General features: G+C 41.5%; 1 protein-coding gene across 1 annotated transcript; it reads right to left on the reverse strand.

The window, feature by feature from the left end:
• Positions 1 to 327: 327 nt before the first annotated feature.
• On the reverse strand, positions 328 to 10441 carry LOC5504844 (glutamate-rich protein 6). Its single transcript, XM_001625683.3, has 12 exons — positions 9338 to 10441; positions 9105 to 9224; positions 8609 to 8994; positions 6819 to 7038; positions 6531 to 6679; positions 6265 to 6347; positions 5656 to 5728; positions 5050 to 5144; positions 4369 to 4528; positions 1219 to 1287; positions 1074 to 1150; positions 328 to 589 (listed from the first exon to the last, which is right to left on the reverse strand). The coding sequence occupies exons 1-12, from the start codon at positions 10113 to 10115 to the stop codon at positions 427 to 429; spliced, it is 2373 nt and encodes a 790-aa protein (XP_001625733.1). The 5' UTR covers positions 10116 to 10441; the 3' UTR covers positions 328 to 426.
• Between the last annotated feature and the right edge of the window lie 70 nt (positions 10442 to 10511).

A 10511-nucleotide genomic window follows, 5' to 3' on the forward strand; every position in this document is an offset into this window, starting at 1 on the left:
ACTGCGCACAATGACACGCCCACACTGTGCACCTAACGACATCTACATCTACATATGGACACTCCCTGGATGTCACCATAATTTTACGTAAAGGCTAAAAAAGTATGTAAAAACGCTTCGCCTAAGAGGAAAAAAAGCAATCCCCCCCCTGTCCTAAACCTGTTGCACTCAACTCAACTCCCTCGAAAAGCACTTCGTCTGTGTTTGTATGAAAAATTAATAGTAATGCAGAGTTATTCGAGCTATCAAGGCCCTTAAGGCCACACCTATTAGCCTAGTGAAAATATATCTTGTTGGGAAAAATACCAGATAAGGAAAGACCCCGTGTTATCCAAAATCATGCTTTATTTACACGTATAAATAGTTGCAAATAGTTGCTATCAATAATATACAAATAGTTATCTGATACGTAAGTTAGTTCTCGTCCTAATTCACAGTGACTGTGGCGTTGTCTGTGCGGCTTTCTGACCGAATCGGCCGTAGTTTCTCTCTCCGCATAGTCTTTTGTAATCGCTGAGGGAGAGGGATCTTGTCGAGGCGCGGGTAGTTAGGTAGCCTCAACGCGTTCTGGGTACGGTCAAGGAGGATGCTGGAAGAAGAACAAACAGGAGTTGCAGTATATATTTGTGCATGCCTTATTCATAGTGCACTTATACGTGACGCTTGTTTCCTTATGAGAAAAAGACCTTATGTGCGTATATATACGTTACGCTTGTTTGAACCGACCTTTATATGTGCCGCCTTTTATGTTTTGCTTGTTTCAGAGAAAGAACCAGCCTTTGTACTTTCACTTAAACGTTCCATTTGTTTTCTAGTTAGAGTCAACACTTATACGTGCACTTAAAGGTTACACTAGTTTTCGAGAAAGAACCAGTCTTTGTACGTGCACTTAAACGTTACATTTGTTTTCTAGTTAGAGTCAACACTTATACGTGCACTTAAACGTTACACTTGTTTTCTAATTAAAGTCAACACTTATACGTGCACTTAAGACGTTACGCTAGTTTTCGAGAAAGAACCAGTCTTTTTACGTGTACTTATATTTTTTGTTTCTGAGAAATACGGGCACTTACTTGATAAATTGCTTGACTTCTGCCAAGTGTAACTCATGTTCGTCTCTGTCTATGGGAGGTTTGAGGTTGCGCACCGCCTAAATAAACAAGACAACATAAAGGATAATGACAGGGATATGACTAGAAAATACTTTATAAAACTCACCTTGAGCTTGGAGCCGACGTTGAACTTCGCAGTGTGCTTTCCATGGGTGTATGTGATCACAATTTTGTTCTGGTGAAAAAAAAAAAAATGGTTCATACACTTTAGATATAATTTGCAAGGGTTGACACGATGTAGCTTTTTGTTGCTGTTAAGGGGGACTTGAAAATCGCTCAAATGTACTTTATTAATTCCCATAGAATCAAAGCCTTATTTTGGGGGGAGGGGCGGGGGGTGGGGGGATTGTGGATGCCCTCATGCGCACTTCTATCGCTGCTATTGTGTTAGGGGGTAATTCTTGATGGACAAGCAGTTATTCGTCATGTGATGTGTTGAGTTAGTACTTGATAGTGTCTGCTAGTTGTGTCATGTGTTGTAGTGTGTTAGTACTTGGTAACGTATAGCCTGTTGTTCGTCACGTGTTGTAGTGTGTTAGTACTTGGTAACGTATAGCCTGTTGTTCGTCACGTGTTCTGTTAGTACTTGATATTGTCGGCTAGTTGTTTGCCATGTGTTGTAGTGTGTTAGTACTTGGTAACGTATAGCCTGTTGTTCATCACTTGTTCTGTTAGTACTTGATAGTGTCTGCTAGTTGTGTCATGTGTTGTAGCGTGTTAGTACTTGGTAACGTATAGCCTGTTGTTTGTCATGTGTTGTGGTGTGTTAGTACTTGGTAACGTATAGCCTGTTGTTCGTCACGTGTTCTGTTAGTACTTGGTAGTGTCAGCTAGTTGTTCGTCACGTGTTGTAGTGTGTTAGTACTTGGTAACGTATAGCCTGTTGTGTCACGTGTTGTAGTGTGTTAGTACTTGGTAACGTATAGCCTGTTGTTCGTCACGTGTTTTGGTGTGTTAGTACTTGGTAACGTATAGCCTGTTGTTTGTCATGTGTTGTGGTGTGTTAGTACTTGGTAACGTATAGCCTGTTGTTCATCACGTGTTCTGTTAGTACTTGATAGTGTCTGCTAGTTGTGTCATGTGTTGTAGTGTGTTAGTACTTGGTAACGTATAGCCTGTTGTGTCACGTGTTGTAGTGTGTTAGTACTTGGTAACGTATAGCCTGTTGTTCGTCACGTGTTCTGTTAGTACTTGGTAGTGTCAGCTAGTTGTTCGTCACGTGTTGTAGTGTGTTAGTACTTGGTTACGTATAGCCTGTTGTTCGTCACGTGTTGTAGTGTGTTAGTACTTGGTAACGTATAGGCTGTTGTTCGTCACGTGTTCTGTTAGTACTTGGTAGTGTCAGCTAGTTGTTTGCCATGTGTTGTAGTGTGTTAGTACTTGGTAACGTATAGCCTGTTGCTCGTCACGTGTTCTGTTAGTACTTGGTAGTGTCAGCTAGTTGTTTGTCATGTGTTGTAGTGTGTTAGTACTTGGTAACGTATAGGCTGTTGTTTGTCATGTGTTGTGGTGTGTTAGTACTTGGTAACGTATACCCTGTTGTTCGTGACGTGTTGTAGTGTGTTAGTACTTGGTAACGTATAGCCTCTTGTTCGTCACGTGTTGTGGTGTGTTAGTACTTGGTAACGTATAGCCTGTTATTCGTCACGTGTTTTGGTGTGTTAGTACTTGGTAGTGTCTTCTAGTTGTTTGTCATGTGTTGTGGTGTGTTAGTACTTGGTAGTGTCTTCTAGTTGTTTGTCATGTGTTGTGGTGTGTTAGTACTTGGTAGTGTCTTCTAGTTGTTTGTCATGTGTTGTGGTGTGTTTGTTCTTGGTAACGTATAGCCTGTTGTTCGTCATGTGTTTTGGTGTGTTAATACTTGGTGACGTATAGGCTGTTGTTCGTCACGTGTTGTAGCGTGTTAATACTTGGTAACGTATAGGCTGTTGTTCGTCACGTGTTTTGGTGTGTTAGTACTGGGTAACGTATAGCCTGTTGTGTCACGTGTTTTGGTGTGTTAGTACTTGGTAACATATAGCCTGTTGTTCGTCACGTGTTCTGTTAGTACTTGATAGTGTCGGCTAGTTGTTTGCCATGTGTTGTAGTGTGTTAGTACTTGGTAACGTATAGCCTGTTGTTCGTCATGTGTTTGGTGTGTTAGTACTTGGTAACGTATAGCCTGTTGTTCGTCACGTGTTCTGTTAGTACTTGATAGTGTCTTCTAGTTGTTTGTCATGTGTTGTGGTGTGTTAGTACTTGGTAACGTATAGCCTGTTGCTCGTCACGTGTTCTGTTAGTACTTGTTAGTGTCGGCTAGTTGTTTGTCACGTGTTGTAGTGTGTTAGTACTTGGTAACGTATAGCCTGTTGTGTCACGTGTTGTAGTGTGTTAGTACTTGGTAACGTATAGCCTGTTGTTCGTCACGTGTTCTGTTAGTACTTGGTAGTGTCAGCTAGTTGTGTCATGTGTTGTAGTGTGTTAGTACTTGGTAACGTATAGCCTGTTGTTTGTCATGTGTTGTGGTGTGTTAGTACTTGGTAACGTATAGCCTGTTGTTCATCACGTGTTCTGTTAGTACTTGATAGTGTCTGCTAGTTGTGTCATGTGTTGTAGTGTGTTAGTACTTGGTAACGTATAGCCTGTTGTGTCACGTGTTGTAGTGTGTTAGTACTTGGTAACGTATAGCCTGTTGTTCGTCACGTGTTCTGTTAGTACTTGGTAGTGTCAGCTAGTTGTTCGTCACGTGTTGTAGTGTGTTAGTACTTGGTTACGTATAGCCTGTTGTTCGTCACGTGTTGTAGTGTGTTAGTACTTGGTAACGTATAGGCTGTTGTTCGTCACGTGTTCTGTTAGTACTTGGTAGTGTCAGCTAGTTGTTTGCCATGTGTTGTAGTGTGTTAGTACTTGGTAACGTATAGCCTGTTGCTCGTCACGTGTTCTGTTAGTACTTGGTAGTGTCAGCTAGTTGTTTGTCATGTGTTGTAGTGTGTTAGTACTTGGTAACGTATAGGCTGTTGTTTGTCATGTGTTGTGGTGTGTTAGTACTTGGTAACGTATACCCTGTTGTTCGTGACGTGTTTTGGTGTGTTAATACTTGGTAACGTATAGCGTGTTGCATATCACTTGTTCGATTTTCGATGTTTTGGCCAGGCGTAAAATTGTTTCCCTCCCCAACAACAGAAACACTTGCTTCGCAGGCTAACTTTTTAGTGTATGGCTAGTTGTTCTTCATGTGTTCGTAGCATGTGCTAGAGTGTGTGATGAGTTTACTCACCTGCGACAAGCAGCGTATAGCTAGTTGTTTAGTCAGACTAAAGGTGATTGGCTGGAAGGGCGGGGCATGCACGTGTGTCTTGTGGTTATGCCACAGCCACTTTTTCTTCCTTGTTCCTGAGCTGTCTAGCAACACGCCGCCAAACGGGTCAACAACCAGTCTGTCATTAAAAGGAACATTTCAGTTCAAATACCCCCAATCCCATAATCTATCTAGGTTTAAAACTGGATCCCCCACCGAGCCACAGGTACGTACACCCCCCCTACCCCTTGGGGGCCAAAAAGTGGCTCATTTAAGGAATCTTTTAAGATTAGAATTTAAAATTTCTTAATCACCATTGAAGCCGCATTGTCACCAGTTTACTTCCGGAGGTCCAACGGAAACCTCAACCGTTAAAAGACAAAAGAATCTATTCTACTCAGCCAATCCCGGGTACGTGCTTGAGCCAAGACTTCACTGACACCATCAGCATAAAGATGGTGGCATGATTGGCCTTCTTTAAGGAGGGTAATTATCATTTTATGTATCCTTCAACTAGCTTCCAGTAAAACTTTTCTTTCATTTGAGCGGGGTCAAGGGGGCAGTTTGCCCAAGCTTACCAGGCAACATCCCCTCATCTAATGGACCTGCCTAAAGTACCTATGATTCTGTGACACAATGACACAGTATCATCCACCTCACCTTACTGCGCCGTTACGGAAGTAGCAGGTCCCGTGGCCCGTTGGGTCGAATGATGCAAGGGTGCCAGTGTGTTGTATGTCAAACTCGTCACTATCCTGAATATAAACAATTCATGAAAAAAAAATTGTTGTATTAACTAAAATGTCCTGTACAAGCATAGGGAGGACTCACCAGACCTTTAAGCACCGCATGGCACACTTAATATAATGATAATATTAATATGAAATTATGTTTTTTTATGATAACATCAAATATGAAATTAACATATTTTATGTGCATTTACTCAAATAACCAGAGACCTGCTTAAAAGGGGGCTCACACTATACATCTGAGCATCTGTAAGTTAATTTTGTTCAAGCTATAAACTTGGCAGGGTTGGGATCTAGCTTTTCTCTAAAGGAGGGTTTGGCTCAGTGACAAAGGGGGGAGTGGTTATTATTATTTTTTTTTGTTACTTTTGGCTTTCTGGCAGCCTAAAGTGGAGGGGTTTAAACCCCCTAAATTCCCCATAGATTCACTAATGCTTGGCTATGATTTGACTTCTGAGAAATTTTTGCTGTTGACAGAAATTTGGAACACTGAAAGTACAAAGGACAAGCACTTTACCTCATAGACCAAGTAATTGAACTTCCCTCTCTCTGTTGAAGTGATCAGAACAGCAATATTGCCACTGGGGTAGCTAAGAACACTGGTCAAGGTAGGATAGCAATGATAGCTTAGTGTAATAAGTGTATCCTGTTCATGCATTTATGACAAAGAGAGAAAGGATCCTTTCAGTCGCTCTCAATGAGTGGGAAATTTCAACAGAATATCAGGCAATTTCTATGGGCATCAAATGTTTATCAAGGTGGTGCAAACAAGTATTGATTCAGTTTTGTCAATATCTGAAGCTATTCCCTCAAGCTAAGATCATGGAAATTCTCTTTGGCACATGATTTATGGTGTTGTGATGCTCAAACTTAAAAAGATGTTCTGTATTTATTAAACATAACTCGGACAATGAGACAGGCATACATAGAGGGAGACAGTAACAACAGGTCTCATGCCAATAACTTGGGCCTGGGGAAGATGTTGAAGATGGAGCTACATGAACCAAGGTGTGGTTGGTGTTGAAAAGGACAGTACAACAGCTCTCATGCCAATAACTTGGGCCTGGGGAAGATGTTGAAGATGGAGCTACATAAACCAAGGTGTGGTTGGTGTTAAAAAGGATACTAGCAACAGCCAGTGCCATCAGGCAGTACCAGTAGAAACCTTTGGCCATCTTCATAAAAACGCTCCAGAAATGCTCTCTTTTGCTACAAAAAAAATATCATAAACATCAAAGGCTAATTATTGCTACAGTAGCCTGACCATTTCATTATCCAGAGTTTGTGATAGAAAAATTAACAATATGCGAAAAATCTTATCTCCAAGAAGACATCAATTATTTTTCCATTTGAAGAAGTGCAGCATTTCTACCATTTCTTAGCATTTCTTACCATTTGTAATGGATTGACTTCAATCACAAATTGGTCCTCCCCCTGTCCATCTATGCTTGGTGTGGGTGATCGTGGCTTGACAGTCCATCCTTCCTCCATGCATTTAGTGGAAGCCAAGGAGTAATTAATTGTTTTCATTTGCCTTGTCACTAAAAGGAAAATAGAATTTTGAGGAAACCATTTGCAAACTGAATATGGTAGCTCGATATGCAAAGGAAAACAAAAGTAATAAGAGAGACTGAGTCACTTGGACATTCCTGGAGACAGAGCTATTAGTGCTTTTCTTACATGCATAGAAGTTAGTAGGATTGCCAGCAGCTTTCTGTCTTTCCATCTCACGTTCTCTGGCCCGTTCTGCAGCACGTTCTTTAGCTGCTCGTCTTGCTGCCTTCGTACCGTAAGGTGGATGGGGTTTGATGTCAATCAACTCATCACGGATATGTGATTCATCCCCACGATGAGTTAGCTCAAATTTGATAAATCTTTCATACTGAGGGCAGCAGAAAAGCTACAAAAATAAAATAAAAACTTAGGATCAATAAGTTAAACAAAATACTAAAAATGAGAAAACATATTTAGTTCATCAGTAAGGACTACTTGAACCAGCCATCCCTTTCTCCTTATAAGCCAAAGCCAGACTTGGAAGTAATATGATTGGCTAGCCTGCTTGCAGGCGGTACACGGTGCTATCATCGCGGAAAACCCTCTCTGTTCAGTGATCAGGCGCCATCTTGAGCTGCGTGGTTCCTGGGGGTGTGTGCAAAAAGAGAGAAGCCGCCTGCACTAATACCCGTGATTCACAAATCCGCCCCTAACTAATACCCGTGATTCACAAATCCGCCCCTAACTAATACCCGTGATTCACAAATCCGCCCCCAACTAATAATGACTTCCGGTAGCCTTGTCATGTATTTTTCTCGAGCCAATCATAACCGAGAAATGTTTTCCTTTGCTTTGAACTGTCAAATGTTCGATCAAAATCAAAACAAGGTTCGCAGGGGAGTTTTGCGCGAGCTTGGTAATGGAGAATTATTGCCAAAGCGAAAAAATCAAAGTGCAGGTTGTGCAAAACAAAATTATCTCCACTACAGCAAAAAAAAACATCTCTATCTACGGATAATTTATTTTTAATCTCTAAGTGGCAAAGTACAAACAATCGGAATTCAAAGGAAAACCTGCGAGTCAGTTGTGAGATTCGTTTGAAAGTTCTGTGCTTTAGTCTCCCAGGCTGTCAGACAGAATTTGTAAGCTTTGCACCTGCAGTTTACAGAAGACATATAAAAGTTTTATAAGCTTCTGAAGCCAACTTCAGCAAAAGAAAATAGAAGCTCCCCAAGATAGCGCAATCCTCGAAATTGATTCGGAGCATACATCGGACTCGATTCTCCACCTGCAAGTTGTTAACTACAACTTCTCCGGAGAGGCGCCCTAGCTCTAAAGCTAAGAAATCCACGGGAGTGATAATGTCTTTGGGTTATGGAGGCGAAACGGCCATTGAACATCTAAATATCGAGGATCTTCTCGACAAACCCTCTACCCAGTCGAAGGTAACAATAGTTTTCCCGAACCGCTGGCAGAAAAACGTTAACGCAGAACTTAGAGAGCACTTTGGAGATTCTGCTTTCGAAATATCCAGCACTCAACTTAGGCGCCATTTAATAATCCAAAGTTTGTTTGGAGAATGTGTGACCACTTTCAGGAGTTACTGCCTCTCATCAAAGCATCCCATTGTTTTTCAACCAATCACAAACCCCGTCCGCTGGTGGACGGGATTCAAAGTTTGGCCTGAGAATAACGGGTATTAGTGCAGGCGGTTTTCCTCTTCTCTCTCCCTCCCCCCCTGCCCTGCATCCGTTTTTTTTTGTGCTCGCCCCCAGAAACCACGCGGCTTAAAATACAAGATGGCACCCGATCACCGAACAGAGAGGGTTTTCCGCAATAATAACACCGAGTACCGCCCGCAAGCAGGCTAATGATTGGCTTATACAATTAGGGTGATATTAAAATAAAAAATTTAAAAATAAAGTTGCATGCCGCACAAACTCTGGACTCGGGTGACAATCAGAAGCAACATTTACCTGTTCTGGAGAAAGGCTTTCAATCTCTTCTATGGTAGGAAATGGCAATACTTCCTCCTTACAAAACATGCACGGCCCGCTGAACACACTTTTCTTTAGGAACTCTCCGCCAATGTCTCTCTCCTCCAGCTCTTCATTTGTTAGCGGAGGATGTTGAGATTCCTTGATGTACTGTAGGATGGCTGGTGGTCCAATACTCGGTATTAAAGTCTCTTCATCCAGGAAGTAAGAGTCGTCATCATCAGTGTCATTACTAGAAGAGAGCTCTACAGTAGTAGCATTTAAAAGTAGGTCGTCGTCCCTGGAGATTGAGGGAAGGGGCGACTCCAAAGAGTTTCTTGTTTTGACAAGGAGAGGAGAGGACTCTCTAGAAATTCCACCACTAACTGCAAAAAGATATCAAACATTGAATGTTAAATAAAGTAACCATCTTTACACAAACCTCGGTAATGTTTAGGAACAAGGCATAGAATCCCTCCCTCACTCATGCACCTACCATCATCTTTGTAGCTCTCCTTCTTATCAATGCTGTTTGTTTTATCTATCGGAGGGGGACTTGATCGTTTAGATGATTTTTTCTTACGTCTTTGTCTTGATATGCTTGACTTACTACTTCCTTTTGAAAAAAAAAAAATAAAACATTTGGTAAGTCGTACACAGGCATCAATGAACCGCCTCCCCAGGACCATGGGGTTCCAATTGACTAGTGCATTATAATATTTACTGCACCTGCTGAAGACTTGGATTCTTTTCGTGGTTTCTTTTCAGCCACCCACTCAGGCTTTCGGCTCAAAATCTCCTCATATAACTCAATATCCTTCAACCAACTCCATTCAGTCTGTGTGCATGTGGTAGAAAGTTCAACAGGTAGATTCCCAGGCCTGGATATAAAACTTGTCATTCTTTGTCCCATTTGAACGAGCTCTTTCTCCTCGTCATTGTGGAAAGATACTTGTCTCTTAAGCTCTTGCTCCCCACTAACAGGGACTTCCTGAGTGGAGGTGGAGCTTGCTGATGATGGGCGGGTGTCAATCAAATCAGACTCTCGCCTGTAAGCTAATATAGTTGGCTTTGCTGAATGAGTCTCTGTTTTTTCTGCTTCAGCTGGTTCGGTCTCTTTTTGTTCAACTTCATCAGTTATTACATTGTTATTATGATTGCCATCATTTTCTAGTGCAGCAGCAACTAACGTGCTTTTTAGCGTTGGACCTTCGAGTTCCATTTTGTCTCGTAGAATTCCTCGGGCTGCTACATCCTGGCGGATTTTTTCAGGATCTTCTTGCTTTTCATCATCAGGCACAGTTTGTATTCCAAATGTATAGGCACTTTCGTCTGGAGTCTCTGTACGGCTTATAGCAGTAGAGGAAATTGTAGATCGCGAATCAGACATGATGGCGTAATTTATGGGTTTTGGAGCATCGCCGGAAGAGGCCATGTATTCCTTTTCAATTTCATCCTCGCTTTGCACAAATTCTTCTGGTTGTACTTGAGCTTGTGCTTCGGCCATGATGTAAAAAAATTCACCACGTGTATTTTTCTTTCCAGGGACAATTATTGCAGTTTATGTAGCATAGTTTTCTACCTCTAGTGTTTTTGTTTGTACTCCAGTTTTGACAACTTGCATAGAAGTCAGTTATATATCCACAACAGTGGCTTCATTTCCAGGTTTCAATATCTTGCCACATATCATAACCTTAATACATGAAGTATCTATAATGCAATGGCCCCAACTTAGAAAAAAAGCCACAAAATGCGACAATAATTAGAGAAGGCGCCGAAGTCTTGGCGGCTTTTTGACTTCGCGTAGCAACAGTATGCCATAACAAACGAGAGGGCATGGGACCGAGTGCTCCTTGATTTTCTAATTACTAATTTTTACTCTAAATAATATTTCTAAGTCACT

This window comes from Nematostella vectensis, chromosome 9 (assembly GCF_932526225.1).
Source record: "Nematostella vectensis chromosome 9, jaNemVect1.1, whole genome shotgun sequence".
Lineage (NCBI taxonomy): Eukaryota > Metazoa > Cnidaria > Anthozoa > Actiniaria > Edwardsiidae > Nematostella > Nematostella vectensis.